The sequence below is a fragment of the Stegastes partitus genome, unplaced genomic scaffold (assembly GCF_000690725.1).
Source record: "Stegastes partitus isolate 25-593 unplaced genomic scaffold, Stegastes_partitus-1.0.2 Scaffold914, whole genome shotgun sequence".
NCBI lineage: Eukaryota > Metazoa > Chordata > Actinopteri > Pomacentridae > Stegastes > Stegastes partitus.
The window spans coordinates 203686-227368 of NW_007578645.1; the positions used below are offsets into that span (position 1 = coordinate 203686).

Here is a 23683-nt window from a genome sequence, read left to right on the forward strand (position 1 = left end):
GTTTACACCTCGAGAAGAAAAAAGAGCCACACTTCAGTCAACTTCATAAAAGATTGTTGTGAATTTAAGTATATTCTTGTATCTTGCTTACCAGGTCACAACCTCAGTCCTGTTGAATTGTAAGATTCACAGTGAAAACACAGAAAAATGCAGCTCACAGCTCACACCAGAAGGGAAGATCTTGAGAGTGAACACCAGCAGGAGGCCGACGCTCCTTTTTATCAACATGAATGTGAAGCGAACCGGATGCTCCAAACTTGGCAATGTCACAGTGTTTTAAACATCAATCAAGCTGCATTATCGATCCTAGCTCGACACTTAAATATGGCACAGGATCTTGTAGCGCTAATAGGAGCGTGTCAGCAGCAGCAGGTGGTGATCCTCAAAGACTATTTTTACATGCCTTCCAGACTGTCTAGAACTGTCTTTAGCTGCTTAACGTTTTTCATGTTTGATGTTCAGCCGGACAACATCTCACATTTAATGCACAAGGAATTGATTAATTGGTGTATTTAGATTGACGGTGTTTATTTAGAGCATAAGAAGTTGTCATTGTGTCTATTTATGGATGTAAATCGAACATAAACAGCGTCTCTGTGATGCATCACGACCTTCATGTTCATCCTGCACTCGAGGACCACCTGCTCATTCACCTCCAAGGCTCCTTGTTTGGATTAACTGGCTTAAACTCAAGACAGATGTAAGTACAACGTCAATATCACTTTTTAAAGAAAATATAGTTATGCTTGACAGCCGTCCAAAGCTTTTTATTGTACAGCATGTACATATTTTGAATATGTGTTCTGTCTTTTACTGTTTAGTTAGGGTTAACAATAAATGATTTGACTTCGAAGTACAATTTGTAACTACCTACATTTTGCAGGGGACACTGGACATCATATACATCAGCTACACTTGCATCCAGCAGAGATTTTAACCCTATTCAGGACTTTTGGGGTCTTTTGAACCCCAGGCCATTTGGTTTGGGTGACATGTATTGTTTTTTGTCATGCATTTGGAACCAAAAATACATCAACTTATCAGAAAATGTATTAAACATAGTGTAAAAGTCTAAAATGAATACCAACAAATATTTTGCACGTATTCTTTCTTGGGGTCCAATGGGGCCCAAAAAACCTTCTACATATGGCAACATGAAAGTCCTGAATAGGGTTAAAGCTATGAAAAATCAGCAAATACCAACACAGAATAGGAAAAAGGAGATTCTGTATCATCTTTAAACCCTTTAGAGGCTGTAATAGGACACTATTTGTACAGCACATATCATGATTTTGTTGGTTTTGTTTTTATTGGTACGGTATGATATAGAAAGGTCTGTTATCCAGGGGTATCGCCTGCTAAGCTGTTGAAATAGAAATAGGGTAACAAATGCAAAAACCTCTTGTTTTAACAAAACCACGAGAGCAAAAAAAACAACAAAAAAAAAACTATTTAGAACAACCAAAACTGTCACATTCAAGTTTTCTGTATTCAGCGATCTCTCATTTTAGGTTTCAGTGGTGAGTGTTGGGTACGGCAAGAAACGCTGCTGAGTTTTATGTCAATTCAAAAGTTCTGCAGTTCGGTTTGCCTTTACTTATTGTTTTATTGTTCAAAGAATCATTTCTTCTAAATGATAGATAAAGTTGTGCATCATTAGCATAACAGTTAAATAACAGAAGAGATTAATAATGTAGTTAGAAATTGCAGCCGGAAACCAGAATCGGGCCATGAATTGATCCCTGTGGGACACCATCCATGAAATGTAATGGATGAAAAACTTAAACAAATTTAACACCAGACATAATAATCCATTTTTTGTGGACAAAAATTATCAAAATAAAATTGAGCTTTTCGCTGTTTTACAGTTTGGTTAACAGTCTTTACACCGTTTTAACTAAGCTCGCTGTCAAGACTTTGTAAAGACAATTTGAGGCGTGTATATTAATTCACAGACAAATATGACACTTCTGGATTTAAATGAAGTTATGTCCATGCTGATCAGATTTCTTTTTACAGTTTTGCAGTTTTAGCGTTCGGGGTTGGCGATGGCCAGCCACCTTGAGGGAAGTTGTCTGGTTTGTCTGCTTTGTTTACAAGTTAGCACATAACAGCGTCTAGGGTGAATATCACAGGTGGAAACACATGGCCACCGCTTTGTGCCACATTTAGAATAAGCATGGGAGAGTGTTTGTAATCTAATATGTCATCATATTAAGGGGAGATGTGCACGGAAGCAAGTGTGAACAGCAGCTTGTCAGCTTGGAAATACATCCCATCAGTGTGGAAGAGTACATGTTTATAGGCTTTGTAATACCAATAATAATTATGGTAAGAATTTAACTCAATGCTTTAAATATAATAAATTCATGCAGATATTATTATTTATACGAAGACATTTTGCTTGATTACACATATTTTAAGCAAGTAAACATAATAATATTATTACACATAATTGAACTCTACTGTGTAACTATATAGATAGACCCTCAAATTTACTGATTTTAATGATATATTTGGGTCAAATTTCTCATCATCTTTTTAGTGGTTCGTCAAAACCTGCAGGTTGGAGTTTGGATTATGAAGGTTGTGTTGTTGTTTGCCTTGTGGACACTTTTTGTCTCTCTGTAGTCACTTTCTGTCTCTTTGTTGTCCTTTCCTTTCAATTGTGTTGTTGCCACTCCATAGCTATTTTGTGTTTTTGCAGCCATTCTGTGTCTTGTTTGTGTCGTTTTGTGGTGACGTTATGGTCATTTTGTGTCTTTGAGTGATATTTTTCATCATATAAGAGCCATTTTTTTGTCTCTTTGAAGCTGTTTCACATCACATTGCTACAATTTTGTGTCTTCATCCTTTCTTTTGCCTCTTGTTGTTTTGTGCCTGCCCTTAGTCGTCGCTTTTTCAATAAGAAACGCTAACAGTCACTTCACATAGAGGCGCTGGTTGAGGGGCCCCACGTCTCTTTAGGGCCCCTGTGTGGCTCATTTTGTAATCCGTCCGTGTGTGAGGTGACTGACCCTACGATCTGACTGAAGATGTTGACGAGCTGTCCCCGCCTGTCCACTGAAGTGTCCTGTTTCTGTTAGTGCAAACAACAACCTGTCAGCTCCTCAAGTCCTCCTCCTCCTCCTCCTCCTCCTCCTCTCTCCTTGGAGGTTACCTTCAGCACTTGTACGTAACCCTCCCTGCTGACAGTCACATATGCACAGGGGTAATTCTAACCCTGCTTCACAGGGATTTCTACAAATGTCACGAACATACCAGCTGCTACTGATTACCGCAGCGCTGACAGCACTGAAAACGGTGGATTTTCACGAGGTCCACTCTAATGGCCATGCTCTTCCACTATGCACACAATTATCAGGCTTGTGGTGTTCGGGGTTTTCATCCCGTCTCCCGTAGTTTCCTGCTGCGGCTGTGAGCCCATGCTAATGTGATTTTTACAGTTGAATTGGTGAGTAACTGCAGCGTTGATGAGCAGATTTTCATCATGAGTTGTGCGCCTCAGTTGTTTGTTAAAATCTGTGGTGTGGTAGTAGAGTCATGTTGTTCTAATGCATTTATTTTTCTTCGTTTTATCTATTGTAAGCATAATATTGTTAACTTACTGCAGGTTCTAAATCAGTGCTACCACAATCTCTTTTTTTGTTGTTGTTAGTAGAATAAAAAAAACTAGATTAGCAGCAGATTATGGAGTCTTTATTGATTCCAGATACTAAACAACAGTTGATAAACATGAATAAAGTGTCTCCATCTTATGGCAGTCAAACACTAAACAGTGAGTTATTTCCCATTCGCATCAGTTTCCAATATGAGCAGGCTGAGGGTGAAGTTCTTTTTACACACAAAAAAGTCAGCATCCATGTCAATTTTTTTCTTTAAGTCATAGCAAAAACTCCAGTCAAATCAGGCATCTGTGGAATTCTTAATCCATATTTCAGTCTTGTTTTAAGTCTGACTGGTGTATAACATTAGGGCTGCTCAGAGAATCAGAGGGATTAACTGTGATTACATTAAAATTAAATTACGCTTCACAGTGTCTGACAGACACAAAGACTTTCAGAGGCATTTTTCTGTCTTGTAAAGAATATCAGTTCTTAAATAACTGCTCTGTAGACACTATTCCTGGAACATGTTGAGCTGTTGCTGTTTGCTTGGCTCAGTCTAGGCTGATCCCAGGATTAACGGCACAGAATGGTGACCAGATGTAGCATATATCCAAGATTTTCTTTGGAACATATAATTTTACTTGTCTGACAAGTCTTTCTTTACATAGTAACAGATGGCAACCAATCGGAATATTTTTAGCTGAGATCGCAGCGCAGCTCTAATAATGTCCACCAGTGTGGTGCAGACAGATATTCAGATATCAAATATTATTGTTATGCAGATTTGTACAGATATTCATGATCCCCAGAGGTTGAGTCCGACTGCCTTTATAATGTCTTCACCCCTTCTGGATGGCCTACTATGACATTTAGTTCATATATTTATATCTTCGACAGCAGGAGCTGCAAAACTTTTCAGCGTCCGACCCTCAATGTAAAGGAGACTCACAACCCCAACCATCGCCACACTCACACACCTTTAACAGCCTGATGACCATATTATTATAAATTCCATGTATAAACTGTAGTATTCAGTATACATAAATCAGACTCACAGGGTCTTCATATTTATAACAATTATGGCTAAAATATGCTTAAACAAATGCATGAGTAATGACATTCCCATAAGCATCGTCTGTAGTGATAATTAGCTAATTGGAGCAAGCTAACATACTAAACCAATATGGTGAAGATGGCAAATCTGCTTTACATCAGCATGTTAGCGTGCTGAAATGAACATTTATCTGAAGTGCAGCTATAAATAGCCTCTAATATGACAACTAAGAGGCTTTTTTTAATCTGTCGTTCTGTTGTCTTTTTATATTTAAGTTAATTCAGTTGAGGTCAGAAATCTGAGTTCTATAAAAGAAAAACAGTTGGAACAATAATGAATTGATAGATATTGTGACATCATGTTGCTAAAGTGTGTTGTTGTTTTATTAGAATTTACCAGTTACATGGCCAATCCAGTGATCTGTTCCATTACATCTGTTTATTATCATTTTAAATGTTATAGTCTCTCAGGCTAAGATCTGGGACATAGTGAATAAAGTTATTTGTATTTTAGAAGACCCTTCCCTGAGCAAACAGAATTTCTTTCACAGGCTGAGTAGCAATCCTAATGAGTGTAACCCTTTAAATATTACAATATGATCTCATTTAGATTAGTACAGCTGCAAGATTTGAGACATCTGCTGACTAAAAAATCTGATTCTCCTGCTGGCATCCCATGACCTAACAAAATAATGCTGTATAATATTTTCAGTGTAGGAGGAAGACTCTTTGCTTAAGTTGAAGTATTGACACTAAAAATACCTGATTACAATGCAAATATAATCAAAGCAGTAAAATGACCCATTACTAGATTGATTTTTCTGACACATTCATGTTTAAGCAGCATTGTACTGGTGTACTTGGTTGAGGCGGAGAGCATTTTAAACTTTTTATATAAGGCTGCAACTTATTATTACTTGAGTCATAAAAATTTCTCAAAAAGTCTGTCACCCAAACTCACACCTTGTTGCCATAATTCTGAGGTATGTTCCAGGCAAAACCTCAAAATTACCAATAATCAATTAAACCACTCCAATAATGAAAAGGAAAGGATACACTGAGGAGCTGGGATCATTAAATTGGGATAGTTTTGCATAATACTTATTCGAATCTTCATTTTGTAAAGCTGTCAGATAAATGGAGCAGAAATGAAGTAGAATTCTAAAGTGGCATGAAAGTAAATGACTCCAATACAAGTACAACAACCTCATAACTGTACTTACACACTTACTAAACATGTTTTGATGAAACTATATCCATGTAGGGAGTTTGTGGCTTTTCAGATATGACAAACCTCTTAAAAAATAAGTACGAATGAAAAAAATATTCTGGGTAAATGTATTTTGTTACATACCACCACTGCATCTCTGTCTGAGGAAACAATGCATATCTTCAGTAGGAATTTTGGAAACTGTCCTTTATAGATGAAGCTCTTTTTCCTACTTCTTAACCTAATTAAATCACTTCAAACATAATTTTGTTTATGTAAAAAAAATGCATCACGACAAACCAGAGCTATTTTTCCTAACTGAAGTGACAGTGCTATCTTTCCTGAAGTGGACTGTACCTGTGTAGATTTCTATTCTGCTTTACCAACAACATCTCGGCTTTTTGCTCGTAATTTATTCAGCTGGGACTCCGCGATATCAGCTCGCTCCTCAGCTTCCTCCAGTTCATGTTGCACCTTCCGAAACTTTGCCAAATGGACGCTGGTTTGCTCCTCCTGTGTGCCACAGACGACGGTACATAAGGTAAGACTCTACATCAGGTGCGCCACAAGCCTACATTTCACACAGTAGTTAAGTATTTTTACTCACCGCCTCCTCACACTGCCGTTTATATGCCTTCACTTTGAGCTGCAGGTTGTTGACCAGATCCTGCAGTCGTGCTGCGTTCTTCTTTTCCTCGTCACCCTGAAAAAAACATCTGAGGTGATACTCTCTCATCTCTTTTTTAATATTCTCTGTCCTGCTCCAAGCAGTCAAACCTCAGCTTGTGAAATTCGCTGTTACATAACAGGATATATTCCTTACCTGATAAGTGAGCTCTTTAATTTTCCTTTCATATTTCCTCAAACCTTTCATAGCCTCGCCGGTGCGTTTCTGTTCCGCCTCTAACTCATTTTCCAGCTCTCGGACCTTAAAAATATATTTAGTTTAAATGACTTTTCATCTTTTTTATTTCTCTGCGCTCCAGTTGTGTCCTGTGTTGATTCCTACCCTGGATTCCAGTTTCTGCAGCTCCTTCTTCCCTCCTTTCAGAGCCAGCTGCTCGGCCTCGTCCAGACGCTGCTGCAGGTCTTTCACTGTGACCTCCAGGTTCTTCTTCATCCTCTCCAAGTGAGCGCTGGTGTCCTGCTCCTTCTTCAGCTCCTCAGCCATCATGGCAGCCTGCATGCAAATGCGAACTCACTGTGAAATTTTAATCCGACCTCAAAGTCCAGCAGTTCTCATTTAAACGGCTGTGCAGTAAATTGGATTGAGCGGGAGACTCACATCCATGATGGCTTTTTTGGCCTTCTCGTCTGCGTTCCTCGCCTCCTGGATGCTGTCCTCCATCTCTGACTGCAGATGACCCAAATCAGCCTCTGTCTTCTTTTTGCTGTTCAAGAGGCTTGTATTCTGATCATTAAATAACATTTAAGTATTAATTATGAGCAGCTGTGCAGGAGTTTTTTGTACATAAGTAACAGTACTAATATCACACTGCAAAAAGTCCTATATTGAAAAAGCATAATCAGGAAAATGTCAAAAGTTGCCATTGCAGAAAAATGGCCCCTATGACTGCATAATGACAATACTGTCAGTAATGCATTTGTATAAATGCAGGATTGTACTGTTGCACTTGGTTGTGATGGAGCACTATTTCATACAGGACTGTACCAAATAATACTTTCAAATAAGTATTTTTCCAAAAACTGTTTTTAAGAGATGGATGTAGCCTCCATGTCTGAAAATTTAAGCCAATGCAGAAGTGCCTTAAGCTTTTGCATTCTTTCTAACAGCCAGAAGGAGGCGACTTCCTTGGTTGCCAAAAAAAAAAAAAACAACATTGTACAGAAGTCTATGACAAACTGACCCTGCTCGCCACTTGACTAGCTACCTCAGTAAACATTTTCCTCATGGGTTTATGGTATTAATTGCTCGTTTAGATTCTCCTTCAACACAATATGGTGTTCATTTTATGCAAGGTGATTATAAATGATCTTATTTAGAGTAAAATAATATACGTGAGTTAAACTACTTGGTTGTATTCCACCACTGATTACAAATACACAGTTTATAAATGAACCCAAATTGTGATATTTTCTACAAACTGTAATTTTCACACATTTTAGGATTGTTTATTTAACCATACTTGTTGTCAGTGGTGGAAGAAGTCCTCATTTATTAAAATAAGGTAAGAAGCAGTGTTTTCTGTATAAGAGAATAAATCCTTTTGATGTGAACGATGATGATGATGCGCAAAAAAGCTATAGTGCACTAAACAGAATCAAAAAACGCCAAAAGCATCACAGGGGCTCTTTAAGTAAAAGCACCAAGTATTTTGTGTGCTCACTTGAGAGTGCAGCAGCTGAATCCTCTCGCTGACATCGATCAGTTCCTGCTCAGCGAGCTTTCGGCTTCTCTCAGATTGCTCCAGCGCTGCCCTGATCTCCTCGTTCTCAGCCATCATCAGATTGTTGCGACGCTCTACGATTGCTAATTCCTCCTTTAGGTCCTCCTGACTGTGGAGGGCTTCATCCAGATGGACTTGTGTGTCCTGAGGCAGAAGGCAAGAAGCTGTAAAACACAAACATCTGACCTCACTGTCAACAGCACTTTTATGTGAATGTTTTACTCTTGTTTTATTGAATCCATCTTAACCTTCTCTTTTATTTGTTGGTACGGCTCCCTTTCCCTCAAAAATAAAAACAGATTGCAGGGTATCGTAAGACTGTGCAGCAAAATTGTAAGGATCAACCTGAATGACCTCTCAGCCCGGTATCAGATCACAACTTTAAGTAAGGCCTGTTCAATCCTTATGGATCAGAGCCACCCCTTGGCTTGTGAGTTCCTGCTGCTTCCGTCAGGGCACAGGTACGTCCCGCCAAAATGCAGGACCAACGGATGCAAGCATTCTTTTGTCCCTGCTGCCTTTGTTCTGCTGAACAAGTAGATCTACTTCCTGCTTTTTTATTATTATTATTTATTATTGTCTCTTTGGTATTTATTGTTGTTTCTGTGTGATTGTTGCATGGATTGATTGTTTTACTGCTGGCTGCATAGCAAATTATAATAATTATAGTTCACACTAACTTTCAGCTGAGTCTGCAGGTTTCTCTGTTGTTTGGTTGCCTCGGCTGCCTGCCGGTTAGCGTGACCCAGCTGAATTTCCAACTCGTTTAGATCGCCCTCCATCTTTTTCTTCATCCGGATGGCATCGTTTCTGCTGCGCGTCTCGGCGTCCAGCGTGCTCTGCAGAGTGTCAACGGTTCTCTGGTGATTCCTCTTGAGCTGGTCGATTTCCTCGTCTTTCTCCACCACCTTCCTGTCCACCTCCGACTTGATCTGGTTCAGCTCCAGTTGAAGGTGCAGGATTTTGGCCTCCTCGTGTTCCAGGGAAGACTTCAGGGACAGACATCAACACTTAGGTTTGTGGATATTTTCTGAATTTTTCAAGTTTATGGACATTAAACGAACCTCAGCTTCCTCGAGAGCTGCTTGTGTGTCTCTCTTTTCTTGTTCAGCTTGCTTTGCAGCTTTTTCCAGCTCATGAATAGTTTTAGCAGATTGTCCAACTTGCTCGGTGATATCTGAGATCTCCTCTGCAAATGAATAAACAAACATATTCTTTGTTGGTAAAATACAATCACTGCTGCCTTTCAGCACCAAAACACAGACTTTTACTACAGAAAATCTTACGCTGAAGATTTTTATTCTCTCTTTTCATGTTCTCAAGGTGATCCAGCGCTTCTTCATATGAATTTTTCAGCTTGAAGAGGTCTGTACTCAGCCCTCTAGACTCTCTCTGAGAGACTTCCAGATCTGATTGGCTCTCCTCATATTTCTGTTTCCACTCAACCAGAACCTAACAAGGGAGAGACAATGTGTATAATCAGTGCAGCGTCAACATGATACAAATGAGGAAATGTTTCTGAAAAGAGGGATGAGAAGGAGAAAGAAAGACATACTTTGTCAAAGTTTCTCTGTTTCTTGTCTAACATGGCATTGGCTGCGTTTGACCTTTCCAGCTCAACCATGAGATCCTCGACCTCCGCCTGCAGCCTCTGCTTGGTTTTCTCCAGTGAAGCACATTTGACATTTGCTGCCTCTGTCATCTCCTCAGACTCCTGCAGCCGCTGAGCCAGCTTCTTCCTTTAAACCAAAGATAAACTGTGTTAAAGCAGAACGAGCCCATCGGCACCGACTTTAGAAATATGCTGCGCTTTCCTCACTTGGCCTCCTCGAGCTCCTCGGTGCGTTGGATGGCATCCGTCTCGTATTTGGTTCTCCACTGAGCCACGTCGCTGTTGGCCTTGGACAGGCATCGCTGCAGCTCAGCTTTGGCCTCCTGCTCCTCCTCGTACTGCTCTCTTAGCAGCTCGCAGTCGTGACGAGACGACTGCAAACTGTGAGCCAGGGCGTTTTTAGCCTGAAAAGGTAAAAACACATACAGCAAAGAACCGGAATTAAAACTGCTTTAGTGAAATGAAATACCTTTTTTTTTTGTCATTTGGGGAAAGCAGAAACTGTAACATTGACTTATCATCCCTTTTTAAGTTTCAACTGCTGATCAACAATAAAAATCTTCCACATTCAGCAGTTACAGAACAACATCAGCATTCATCTGGGGTCTGTTTTGCTCTCTACTGATTCCTGAGGGAAATATCTGACTCTTTAGCTACCAAGTGTTCACCAGCTAGTCTCTAACCATGTCTGAATGTTTTTGTCATCCTGAGTAGGTCATGTACAGAAAGTGACACGATGGAGTGGTGAGAGTGAACCAGAAGAGTGAAGTTGTGACAGACAGTGAGTTGAAAATTTCTACAAAGCTCCATTTACCCTTCCACATTAAACTTTGTTTATCTTGTCATTTCATCCATTAATATTGTCAACATGTTGATTAAAGGCAAGTAAAGGGTACTGTTGAGTTTCTGACGACTAGTTTTTGCAGCTTGTGTTTGTAAGTATGTGAGCAAGCTGCACTAATCAACAGTTGGTAATGGAAATGCCCAAAGAAGCTGAGCAACGCACCAACAGCAAACAACAAAAACATTGATGCAAGGTGTAAAATACTTTTTTAAATGGCATTTCAAAGTTTGTTGAGTAAAGAAATGCATTCAGAATGTTTGTCAGATCTCACATTGCAGCAGCCAATCATTTTTATATTGTACTGTCGTTATTATTTTGTGTTATCAAAATCTGACTTTGATTTGTAATATTCTAGAAAATAGTGATGAAGTTTTGTTCTAACTTTCTTAAAGTCAGGGCACTGTGTTCCAGTTACTTTCTTTGTCCAACCAACAGCATCGAAGTCCATGTTTGTATTAAACACGCTACGCTTTCAGAGGAGACAAAGGAGCTTTTTGCCCGACAAATTACTTTAACAATTATCCAATAATCCAAATGTTTGCCAACTAGTTTTGTGTCACTTGACTACTCAACTGATTGACAAATCAATTCACTACAAGCAACACTGGGCATAAAAAAGCCTTTGTTTGTGAAATCCTCTACAGAGCATTTTTAATATAAGTTAAGCCAAAAGGCTGATCTACCTGCAGTTCATTATTGCTTTAATCATCAATTAAGCTGCAGATCAATTTGACCGATGAATGTTTTTTCTTGTCCTAATGTCTATGCACCAAAAAAATAATCAGTGTCAAAAGAGGGGTTTTTTTGTTTTGTTTTTTTGTTTTTTAAAAAAAAATAATGGTCATAACAATTCACTGATAATCTAAATAGTTAAATGTTCTGTCCATTGACTAATTGACCAAAGAGTGCAGCTCTGAAATCATACTGTGTTCAATGTTTGGCTTTGTTGCATCCTTTAGTATCCTCTGACATCATGTCTACTAACATTAACTGTGCTAACTGCAACTGGGAAAACTTTTTACTGCAGGTTTAAATCACTGCTGTATCTGAACATCAGGTTTTATTGTGCCTTTCAGACCTTAATTTCCTCGTCCAAAAGTCGCTTTAGCTCTTCGATTTGCTGACTCCCCACAGATTTCCCTCTGCTCAGCTGTGAAAGAGTAGTCTCTTTCTCTTCCAGCAGACGTGTAAGTTCGCCTTTCAGGGAGAAAAAAAGACTGAAACTGACTTATCTGCACATCTTAAATGTTCTTTTTCAGTGTATTAAATCAGGAACCTACCATTTTCTGTTTGTAGACGAGCACTGAGGGTGGTATAATCACTAAGGGACCTCTGGGCTTCATCTGCCTTGCTCTTGTATTCATTCATTTGGTCTTCAAGGCCCCTGCACATTTTCTCCAGATTAGCCTGAAATATTGAGCATCAGCATCAAGTACATTGACTGTGAAAAGAGAACTCTGTGAGAGACGTATTCCTCTGCAGACACATGTTTACCTTGTTCTTCAGGACACTCTCCACGTTGCTTGTCATGTCATCAGCTTCCATCTTCAGTTCACTTTTCTCCTTTTCCAGTTTCTGCTTGACCCTTTGAAGGTTATCTATCTGATCGCTGAGCTCTGCGACGCTGTCGGCTTGCTTCTTGCGTAAAGTGGCGGTGATGGACTCGTGCTGCAGGGTGGACTCTTCCAGATCGCGACGCAGCCTCTGATACTCGGCCTCTCGCTTCTTGTTGAGCTCGGCCTGAGCGGCGGTGGCTCCTCCGGCCTCCTCCAGCCGCTCGGTGATCTCCTCCAGCTCTCTGGACAGATCAGACCTCTGCTTCTCCACTTTGGCCCGAGCCGCACGCTCAGCCTCGATTTCCTCTTCCAACTCTTCAGTTCGAGCCTACAGTGAAAATGTGTGTAAAAATAAGTTTCATAATGTAGAGGATTAACTGAAATGCTGCTAGAATATTATTAGAAATAAAATAAATACCTGAATCTCTTTAATCTTCTTTTGTAGCTGAGTGCTAAGAGCTTGTTCGTCATCAATTTTGCTCTGCAGGTTGCTGATTTCAAAGTCTTTTCTGAAAAGAGAAACATAAATTGGTACAGATATCTTGGTATCTGACTTATTTGAGTAATGCGTCATTGCAATTGGCGTACTTTTTGGAATTAGGTTGTTAAAAATTAGTTTTTTATTTTTTTTTTCCCACCAACTAGTTTAAAAGGAGAGTCCATTATTTTTTAAAAATATGCTGATAATATTATATTAGTTTACAGAACAGTTTTCATCAGCTACTACAGCTAATACAGTACTGCACATAAAACAATGAGAAAAATATAAGTTAAGGTTAACAATACCAAAACAGGATATAGCATCACAAGTCAGTTAAAACCATTTTAAATCTCTAGAGGTATGATTTTAGCTGCAGAACATGCACAGGCTCTTGTATAGATTGATTCAACAGTTTGCAAACTAAAACTGCAAAAGTAAAGCCAACCATTTTTGAAAGTCTGGCATTTTGAACTGTGAAAAGAGCTTTTTTTTTGTTAACTTAACAGTGTCCTAAGTGTAAGGGACCAAAGAGGTCAGAGACACAGCTTAGCGAGCCATTCAAAACTTCTGTTGAATTTAAAGTGTTCTAAAAGCAATCAGGAACCAATGAAGGGAAGTTACAACTGATGCTCTCTTCCTATTGCTGCTTTCTGGAACAGCTGAAGATGACTTAATGCTAGTTTAAGGCTTCTTGCTGCATCATTGATACTGCTCTCATGTCATTGTAGTAAACATAAAGCTCTCAAACAAAGCAAATATTTGCCAAAATGGGGATCTACTACTTTCAGCAAGTTTTTGTATGTTATGTGCATGAGTCTTCATCATCACCACTGTCTATAACCCACAACTTGATAAATTTGATATCAGGCCTCCTATGTTTTAGGACATAGCAGCTTACTTTTTCAGTCTTTCTTCCGCCTGCTGTCTTTCATTCTCCAGGTCCATAATGGTTTCCTGAGAGAGCTTCAGATCTCCTTCCAGCTTCCTTCTGGATCTCTCCAAGTCGGCCCGCACCTTCTTCTCCTGCTCCAGCGAGCCCTCTAGCTGCAAGATACGGTTACATCAACCACAGGTAAAGTACGTTGGCTCAATTTTAAGACATATTAAGTCTTTCCATACTTACATCATCAACCTGTTGCTCCAACTTGATCTTCATTTTCATTAAAGAGTTTACTTTATCCTCCTCAGCCTGGAGGTCGTCTAAAGTCTGCTGGTGCACCTCCTGCAGGGCTTTGATCTCCTTAGAGGACTTCAACAGATTCTCCTCGAGAGTGCTCAACTCCTCCACCAAATTCTTAACCTAATGACAGAAGCACTTTTTAATTTTCTGCATTGAATTCTTAACTTGTTTAAAAGGTCTGTGTAGGATTATTAAGATTGTTTAAAAGGCTTGACAGGATAAATAATCAGGCACCTTATTTTCTGTGGCGTATTTCTCCTTCTCCACTTTGGCGATGGTAAGCTCCAGGTCGTCTATGTCTCTTTTGAGCTCCGAACATTCGTCCTCCAGCTTCCTCTTCTTGGCGGTGATTTCGGCGTTGATCTCTTCCTCTTCCTCCAGCCTCTCGGAGAACTCTTTGACTTTGGCCTCCAGGTGGATCTTGCTCTTTATTAAGCCTTCACACCTTTCCTCAGCATCGCACAGATTCTCCCTCTCCTTAAGAACAGACACAGCGGAGATGATGATGATTATTGTAGTGCAGTAAAAGTATATTATTAAACTATAGATTAAGGTTATTTATTCCTCAAAAACTTAGACACACCCTCTCATTCAATGGTTTGGTCATTATTTTCTATCTCATAGAGCAAAACTGAACACATCAAAACCATTTTATTTTGACACCAGCTTTACCAAGGTTCTCCAACCAGCCTCGGGAGGTCTTCATCTTCATCTGTCATCTTGAAGGAGTTCCCACATACGTTGAGGTCTGTGATTGTGGAGGTCATGTCATCTAATGCAGCACTCCATCACTCTGGTTTTTGGTCAAACAGCCCTTACAGAGCTTAGGCAAGTTTTTTGGCTCATTGTTCTTCTAAAAGACTAATCGTGGTCGCACTGAGCTCAAACCAAATGGGATGGTGTGTCTCTGCAGGATGTTGTGGTAGCCATGCTGGTTACATGTTACATAAATATCCATCTCTTTCACTGCAAAAGTGCCCATTTAAAGCTCCTTCTGCAAGCTTCATGGTGGGAACCACACATGGAGACAGCATCCGTTTACCTTCTCTGTGTTCAGATTTCAAGTGACGTCATGTTCACTCCTTGTATTTTTTTTAGTCAAAGAAGTTATTTTCTTCTTCTTGGTCTCCGTCTGTAGTGGTTTCTCTACAGCAGTTACACTGCAAAGGCCTGATTCATACAGTCTCCTCATTTAACACAGTAGTCTGCTGCTTGAACTCTGGGATGCACTGATGTGTACTCTAATCTGATCAAATCTGCTGTTAACCTTTGATTTCTGAGGTTCTAATGAACTTCTTCTTTGCAGCAGAGGGAAATCTGGGTGTTGCTTTCCTGGGGCAGTCCTCATAGGAGCCAGTTTCATCTGACGTTTGATAATTTCAAAATAAACTTTCTTCAAATTTGCTGAATTGACTGACCTTCATGTCTTAAACTATTGATGAACTGTCATTTCTGATTACTCAGTTGAGCTGTTCTTGTGATAGGGCTGCTAGCTGTGTAGCATCACTACATCAACACAATACAACAGAAGGAAGAAGGAAAAAACAATCCACCACATAACTTTTGACAAAACTCATCTGTTAAACTGGACAACCTCATGAAGCTGGCAGCGGTGTGCAAAGCTACAGTAAGTTGGGCAGAGTGGCTGATGTGGGGAAAGTAAAACGTGGACCACTTTTTTGTGTTATTTCATATTGTGTATGTCCTCAGTTTCCTACACTGTAGGAAATAGTAAAAATAAAGAAAAGTCTCAAATAAGAAGCTGTATCCAAACTTTTAACCCGTACCTTCTCTTTTAATCTGTTCTAATAGCGTTATAACATCATTTGCATTTATTCTAATCAATCTGTCTGCTCTTGTTTTTAATCAGTGCTATTAGCTAAGTTTTCTTTTCACCCAGTTTCCTCGCTAGGATCAATATTGTTTCCTCTTATCTCACCGTATTATTGAGAAAACTTTCTTTTAATCTGATCTTTTTATCGAACAGAACAAAATCAATACAAACAACCCACTTTGTTCCATTTGAGGCTGAGTGTTTACATACTGCTTGTATTTGAAGGTAGAGGTCGTTTTTCTCCTGAACCAGCACGACCATTTTCTCCTCCAGCTCCTTCCTCCTGGACTCCGACTTTGCAAACTCCTCCTTGAGTCGGGCGAACTCCTCTTTTATCGTCTGCATCTCTTTTTCAGCCTCCGCACTTCGCAACAGAGGCTTTATCTTGAAGAAGAGCTTCATCCACGGCCAGTTCTTCACATTCATGAAGGAGCGGATGTTGTACTGGATGATGTAAATAGACTCTCTACGGAGTGAAACAACAAAACAATAAACATTTAGTTTGAACTGTGAATGATGAAAAACTTCATCACCACTTTTCTTGCTGCTCAAACAAAAAAGACAAGATGAAGAAAAGGAAGAAACTTACGAACTTAGATCTGGATAGAAAAGTTCAAATGATTTTCAAATGTCTCCTTGAAGACTTAATTTGCAAGCAACATATTTTCCACTGCAATTAATCCTCAAAATGATGACAGTTTGAAAGAAAATTTCTGCTGCATTACAATTCACGGTTGTGAAATAGATTTTCCTTCTTTCTGTTTTCATTTAGTTTGATAACCCACATATTCAAATTAATTCCCGTAAAGAAACACATGCGTCGGAGACCTTTTCTTCGTCATCTCCTTTAACCTCAGCCTGGTGACGTAACCACGAGACACTGCCTGGATTCGAGTCATCAGCACAGCCAGACGCTCATCCCTCATCTCCTCCAGGAGACCCAGAAGGCCAGCTTTGAAGAACACCTGAATGTTGACAGGGACCAACTGAATTTCACATCTGTCTTGTTCAGGTTGGTAGAACAGACTGAAGACTATTTTCTGATTAGTTTAGACTGAAATAAACATTATGAACTGTGTCAAAATTCAGTGAGAAGCTAAAATTCTCCACTATCAATACTTGAAGAAAACAATCCATCGTAAGAGTAACTGCACCTACAGATTTTTCTCAAAAATACCTTTGTGTATCCAAATCTATACTGAGAGTGGTCCACGTCAATGGTGGACAGCAGTTTCTCCGAGGCCTTCTTGCTGTCGATGAACTGACCCTCAGGGATCGCACTGGCATTCAGAATCCTATATCTGTCAGACGCATGAAGAAGTTCAGTTTCAGACTCGATTAAACTCTGCTGTTTGTTCAACGGGAAAAAAAAGTGCGGTGTGTTACCTCTGCCTGAAATCTCCATAAAGAATCCTGCTGGGGAATCCCTTCCTGCAGATGCGGATACCTTCCAGCACACCGTTACATCGCAGCTGGTGAAGGACCAGATGGTGGTCCATGGATCCTGTATAACATGGAGAACATTTCCCCTCAGAACAACATCAAATCAGGAAGTTATCCAGGTCTTGGTAAAGGTGTTGATGTTTTTTTTATTTTTTTTATTTTCTTACCTGGTGTCTTGGTCTCATTTGGGATGATACATCTTACAAAGTGTGGATGTGTGGACCTGAGGTTCGCCATCAGTTTGTTCAGGTTTTCCTGCAGCAAATAAACAGATTACAGTTAGATGGAATGACTCCTTTATCAGGTTTTTACTGTAAATATGAAGTCAGAGCTAGCAGATGGTTAGCTTAGCATTGATCAGCATCTTTAACGCTCAGCAGATAACAGACAGGAGCATGGTATCAACTTTCTCCTCAAACTTGTGGCAAGACAGCTGTCAGTTAACTACTACTTTAATCAGTAAAACTCTTTAATTGTAACATAAAAGGACACCGACACATTGAAAAAGTGACAAACAAAAATGAAAAAAAATAAATTGAGACAAGTTTACAGAAACATTTTACACCACAGCAACTCTCAAAGACAAGCTAAGTCAGTGCTGCTCAGTTTCATATTTATGTCCTCATTTGTTGCGATTCAAGAAGCATCTATTCATGTTGTGTTGTGGCTTAAAATGTTTATGAATACTTGGTCTTTTCTGCTGTAATGTATTTTTGTCTGCAAAGTCACTGAATGTGTAGAACTAGTAATTAGTCTCATTTGTCCAGAGCTGTAGATACTGTTAGAATACACCAGTCAAGTTATTTGCATTTTGATTTATTTTTAAATATTCTGTGTGCTTAAATTTGATCATTTCTTAATTAATGCTTCAAAAACAATTTAAAAAACTGAATTTATTATCAGAAAAGTAGAAAACTCAGCTGTTAGATACGTTCTCTATTACCTTTATGGCTTGCAAATGTCAACCAGTTGTTTTATTTCAATGCATTTCGAAGGCCCAAAGATGAAATTTAAATGATTCTTTTTCTGAAAAAGGCACACGATTTACAATTTCCCATGCAGTTAATGTTATCAAGACAACACAAAGTTACTTTATGGTGACAGTTTTGGGTCATCGTGTAGTAAACATGGCTTATATAAATGTATTTTATCAAGTGGTTTACAAAATTTAAACCACATTTAAAATGTATTAACTTTAACAACATATTGGTTCTTACCCTGAAAAGTGCAGAAACTGTCTGGAAAGAAGATCCCTTTTTCTTTGAGATTTTTTTACTTCCATCTGTTGAAAAAAAACCCCACAAGATTAACAGCGTACCTGAAAAAGTAAAGTCAAAAAAATAATTTCATTGTAATGGTTTCTTTGATATGTGTGATATTTGTGATTAAATGTGAACTGACCGTCAGCAGCTGCATATGTGGCAAAGAGCTGAGAGAGCAGTTTGAGGGAAGCTTTTTGGTAAAGCTGCACCACAGTGTCATTAAGTGGATCCTTGTTTTTTTCCAGCCAGCCGCTGATGTTGTAGTCGACTGTGCCGGCGTAGTGCATCAGAGAGAAGTGGGCCTCAGTCTTTCCTTTGGACGGTTTGGGCTTCTGAAAGATGCTGTTTTTCCCCAGATGCTGGTCGTACAGTTTGTTTTTGAAGGAGCTGTCTGTCGCCTTTGGGAACATGCACTCCTCTTCAAGAATAGAGAAAATCCCCATCGGCTGGAGGGCAGAAAGGCGATTAGTGTTGTGTTCTTTGTTGATATGAATATTTGTGTTTACATTAAGGGGATGTACCTTCTCAATAAGCTCAATGCAGGCTGCCAAGTCCATGCCAAAGTCAATAAACTCCCACGCAATCCCTTCCTTTTTGTATTCCTCTTGCTCCAACACGAACATGTGGTGGTTGAAAAACTGTTGCAGTTTTTCATTTGTGAAGTTGATGCACAGCTGCTCCAGGCTGTTCATCTGAATTAAACAGCAACATTTGACTCATCGAACAATCAAAGACATTGTTTATGTGATTTATTTGATTTTTATCTTATTGTGAATTTTGCTCACCTCAAAGATTTCAAATCCTGCGATGTCCAGGACGCCAATGAAATGCTGTCTGGGAAGTCTGGTGTCGAGCTGCTGGTTGATCCTCGTGACCATCCACAGGAACAGCTTTTCGTACACGGCCTTAGACAGCGCACCCATGGCATTGTTCACCTGAAAATCAGGCATCGCTTTCACTTCACTTCCTTTCAGATAGAGCGTAATAAACAGATGTTTTCAGCTGTAGAAACATGGTGTACCTGCTGTGGAGTCTGACCTTTGGTGACATACTCATTCCCAACCTTTACTCGAGGGTAACACAGTGCTTTTAGCAAATCAGCTGAGTTTAGACCCATCAGGTAGGCAACTTTGTCTGCCACTATAAGAACATACAACAGTCGAGAGAGGTCAAATTGCAAAGCATGTACAGCAAGGTCCAAAAGTCTGAGACCACATCGAAAATCAGACACTTTTCATGTAAACTTGGAAGTAATCAGAAACTTTGAGCATTTACAAACATTTAAAAACATAAATATTTCAGATTCTGCTCTGTTTCTGGCAGTGGCCATGTTAGCCCCTGTGTACAGAAGGTTAGCTTTACTTGAGATGCATCCTTCCCCTGACAGCAGTGTTCAGATGAGACCAAATAAAACCTGCAGCCATTGCTCACCTGTGGAAAATATGGCTGTGATTAAAGTTTCCAGCAGAACATTGCTCACTAAGTAGCACTGTGATGGCAGAAAACATGGTATTAGAAAAACAGGGAAAGTGTCAGAAGTCAGATTGTTAGTCTGAGCAAAGAGGAGCTTTTTCAGAGTCAAATCATGGCAGGACTGAAGGTTTCTAAAAAGGAAGTGACCGGAGCTCTAGAACACCTGTGTCCAAAGCACTAAAAGTGAGCACATTATCAGAAGATTAATAAATTAAGAATTGTTCAGTGAGAGATGGAAAAGTAGTAACTTTAGAGATATGAAATTCACTCAACAAGGGGCATAAAGCTCAGCAAGCATTCTGTCAAAAGAAAACTGTTGTTCTCAGGGTATAAGCAGCATCTCTAAACCACTTCTCAGGAGGGGAAACAAGGACAAATCTTGCAATAATATGTGTAAGTGAAAAAAAGATTACTGCTTTTAGAATCCAAACATTTTCTGGTGTCTTACCTCCTCTTTGACAGTAAACTGAATGTCTTTAGGTTGTAGGCAACATTTGAAGATGTCATCTTGTGCTTAGGAAAAAACGAATGAAAATTTTTTACCATTTTGTGCCATTTAATAGACCAAACAACTGATTAATTGAAAACATAATCTACAGATTGATTGCCAATGAATATAAAAGTTGAAGCCCTAGTTACAGCAGCATTTCACAGTGGATGATGGAAAGAAAAAAATGTACCGATGGAATCGCAGATAGATCAATAGGAGAGAAAACAATGGCACAGTGGATCAAACCCACAGTGAATAAACTGGTGGAGTGCAATGCAACTCGAGCACTGCTGTAATGTAATTTAAGCAGAAGAATGGTAAATTAATACTGAGATATTCTGAAATTCATCGACTTTTTCACAACTTTATACGGATAAAACAAAATCTGTATTAAATCCAAACAGAGGGCAAAATATAAGTATTTTTACTCTTGGTCTCAGACTTTTGGACCTCACTGTACTTGGCTACAGAAGGCTACAGAAGGAACTTTTTAATAAGTGATCAACACTGAGGGGCGAAGCTGTGATGTTGACGCCAAGCTGACGCTTAATCTGGTTTAAATTTAGGCCCGAGGCGTCACCTCAGGCGTCTCACCCTCAGTGCCATCAGGCTCGGCCTGCTCCTCCCGCTGCTTCTGCTTGAACTTCATGTTCCCGTTGTGCATCACAGCACCCGTCAGCTTGTAGATGCCGACCTTTTCCTCCGCGTTAAACCCCAGGATGTCAATGGCGCTCTGGAGAACGGACACAGACGTTGAAACAATGCAATTGCTACTGTAAGTTTAGCACTAAATATGCAATATTCTAATCTGTTCTGCATTGTTTTGTTGCAAAAATTAATGATAATGATGCTAAATAATCACTGGATTTTCATTGCAGTAAGTTATGATTACATGTAAAAAATATTATATGGCAGTATTTTGTTGTACAGTGATAAACAAAGGGTCAGGATTAATGTAAAACATCATTGTTTTTGTTGCAGGGGTGATTTTTCGCATGAAATTATTGAATGAACAAATGTAAAAAATATCTCATCAGAATGGCATGTTGACATTAGAATAGTATGGATGGTGTGCAAACAAGTAAATAGGAAGTTGGTTTGTTTGAACCCATTAAGACCTGATGCACCATATCTGTGTGTGCTAAGTTTTTACTGGGTTAATTAGCTCCCAGATTGTTTGTGTGACTATTTACAAACCAAAATGAATGTACATGTTAAAAAAATCTGACAAAATCTCAGTGTAAGGTTTAAGTTTTGCCTGACATGTTGAATAAAACAGATTTCACTCTGCAAACTCTTAATTTTGTGATTTTTGTGGGCATTTTCACATTATAATATTATATAATATAGTAATGATTAATCTAATGATTTAAACCATTATTTTACATTTCTGCACACAATCTGACCCACTCACGTCTGTGGCCATCAGCTCCTCTGTATCGTCGATGCTCAGCACAGTGAGCTCTCCCTGGCTGATGAACGGGTAATCATAAGGGTTGGTGGTTATCAGCAGCATCTCTGAAATCAAACACAGGCAGTGTTGATAACGCTGAGCTACGGACACAGCGTCATAATCACTTATTGATCAGTTTATTTACCAATTAAATCAGGCTTCTTGTTTGACAAGATCTGATAGAAGATGTGATAGCTCCTCTCCGCCGGCAGCTGAAAAGTCACTCTGGATTTTTCCAAAAGGTCTAAGAATGAACAAAAATCAAACACATGATGCAAAACAAGGACTGACAGCAGAATATTGATTATTTTCATATTAATGTGAATGATGTTTATATTCACACAAATTCTGCTGTCATGCTAAAACTTACAAGTTTCAATATCAGCAGATGCCAGCTTCCCCTTTGTTCCAAAGTGGATGCGGATGAATTTTCCCTAATAAAGTATAACATGGAAGTTATTCTTCAAATAAAACACTGATCTGAATGACAGATTGGGTGAAACACACTTTTACACTTTTTTTTGGGATGTCACAAGACCTCACAGGTGCAGTTTCTGTATAACACATAACAAGTATTGTTTGTGTATCTGGTTTCTGAGCTACATTGCTGTACAAAAAATACTTAAAACATATCATCGAACTACATCATTGTAGTGGCAGACATGTTTCTTCATTATGACAAATACAGACACTATCTCTGGAGAGTAGCTGCTGGAACAATTTAGTGTGGCTCAGTGATGTGTTTTTTTTATAGTTTTTGGACAACAATGGAGCCCTATGGGACAGAAAAAAAAGGTAAATCAGATTTTGGAGACACACAAAGTACTTATTAGTTGGTTGCACTTATTAATGGTTTTTAATGGGATCTGTTGATTGTAAAGTTATCCTTTAGGATCAAATGTGAATTGCACTGTTGTAGAGATAAAGCAGAGCTGTCTTTTGTCATTGTAACACAATCAAATTCCTGTTTTCTTAATGATGAAAAAAAACAAAAACAACCACGGCCACCCTGGGTTTCTGTACAGATCCAATGTGAACTCACAAATCGAGACGAGTTGTCATTCCTCACAGTCTTGGCATTCCCGAAAGCCTCCAGGAGCGGGTTGGCCTGGATGATTTGATCCTCCAGAGTCCCCTGTAGAAAACAGGACACAATTCAAGAAAAACAAAGTGATATTTCAGATTTATCAGAATGTAAGTTAAGCGAACTGAACCTGCAATTTTCCAGACACTTGCTCCTTCTTGCTCGAGTCTCCGATTGATGCAATTGTTGCAAAGTATTGGATGACTCGCTTTGTGTTGACCGTCTTCCCGGCACCGGATTCTCCGCTGATGAAAGAATCAGCACCAAGTGAATGATGGGAAAATAAAGTGAATGCAGAATGTGTGAGCAAACACCACATAACGTCGTACGTACGTGATCAGGATGGACTGGTTCTCTCGATCTGTTGAAAGGAAACAAACTGGGTGACATTTCAACTTTCTTTGAGTTGATTAATCTTGTGTGTTAATTTAGATACTTTTTAGTGTTTTAATAAAATTCATCTCTGCCTCTTGCTTGTTATTTGGTTTGTGTTGCTCTTTTCCCTGCAGGTACTACAGAAGAAAGAGGGTCATCAGAAACACTAACAAAACCAGTGCTCCTTTCTAAGCCTCTCCTTGGAGCTCAGTTGCTGGTGCTCTCCTCCCTGAGATACCCATTTGTTTTGTGTGACAGTTGTATTGTGTTTTTGCACAATACAATATCGCTCTCACAGCTTTCCACGCATGCACTCA

At 39.3% G+C, this 23683-nt stretch overlaps 1 protein-coding gene across 4 annotated transcripts in view; it reads right to left on the reverse strand.

Moving 5' to 3' along the window:
- Positions 1–6240: 6240 nt before the first annotated feature.
- Positions 6241–23683, reverse strand: part of LOC103366169 (myosin-1-like) — a 22000-nt gene continuing 4557 nt past the window's right edge. The window contains exons 4-38 of one of the 4 annotated variants that reach the window (XM_008293822.1): positions 23325–23352; positions 23122–23236; positions 22950–23042; positions 22278–22341; positions 22053–22151; positions 21869–21972; positions 21049–21187; positions 19513–19631; positions 19277–19426; positions 19013–19183; positions 18642–18937; positions 18447–18528; positions 17397–17484; positions 17173–17290; positions 16964–17087; positions 16615–16751; positions 15997–16252; positions 14187–14429; positions 13896–14072; positions 13671–13816; positions 12710–12800; positions 12230–12619; positions 12016–12142; positions 11814–11932; positions 10099–10295; positions 9835–10018; positions 9566–9731; positions 9344–9468; positions 8960–9268; positions 8220–8423; positions 7157–7282; positions 6881–7051; positions 6695–6799; positions 6479–6574; positions 6241–6384 (exon numbers count right to left, since the gene is read on the reverse strand). In XM_008293822.1, coding sequence (XP_008292044.1) covers positions 6241–6384; positions 6479–6574; positions 6695–6799; positions 6881–7051; positions 7157–7282; positions 8220–8423; positions 8960–9268; positions 9344–9468; positions 9566–9731; positions 9835–10018; positions 10099–10295; positions 11814–11932; positions 12016–12142; positions 12230–12619; positions 12710–12800; positions 13671–13816; positions 13896–14072; positions 14187–14429; positions 15997–16252; positions 16615–16751; positions 16964–17087; positions 17173–17290; positions 17397–17484; positions 18447–18528; positions 18642–18937; positions 19013–19183; positions 19277–19426; positions 19513–19631; positions 21049–21187; positions 21869–21972; positions 22053–22151; positions 22278–22341; positions 22950–23042; positions 23122–23236; positions 23325–23352 — 5303 coding nt within the window. Of the gene's footprint in view, positions 6385–6478; positions 6575–6694; positions 6800–6880; positions 7052–7156; positions 7283–8219; positions 8424–8959; positions 9269–9343; positions 9469–9565; positions 9732–9834; positions 10019–10098; positions 10296–11813; positions 11933–12015; positions 12143–12229; positions 12620–12709; positions 12801–13670; positions 13817–13895; positions 14073–14186; positions 14430–15996; positions 16253–16614; positions 16752–16963; positions 17088–17172; positions 17291–17396; positions 17485–18446; positions 18529–18618; positions 18938–19012; positions 19184–19276; positions 19427–19512; positions 19632–21048; positions 21188–21868; positions 21973–22052; positions 22152–22277; positions 22342–22949; positions 23043–23121; positions 23237–23324; positions 23353–23683 lie in introns of all 4 variants that reach the window. The other 3 variants (XM_008293823.1, XM_008293824.1, XM_008293821.1) reach the window with 3 other exon arrangements.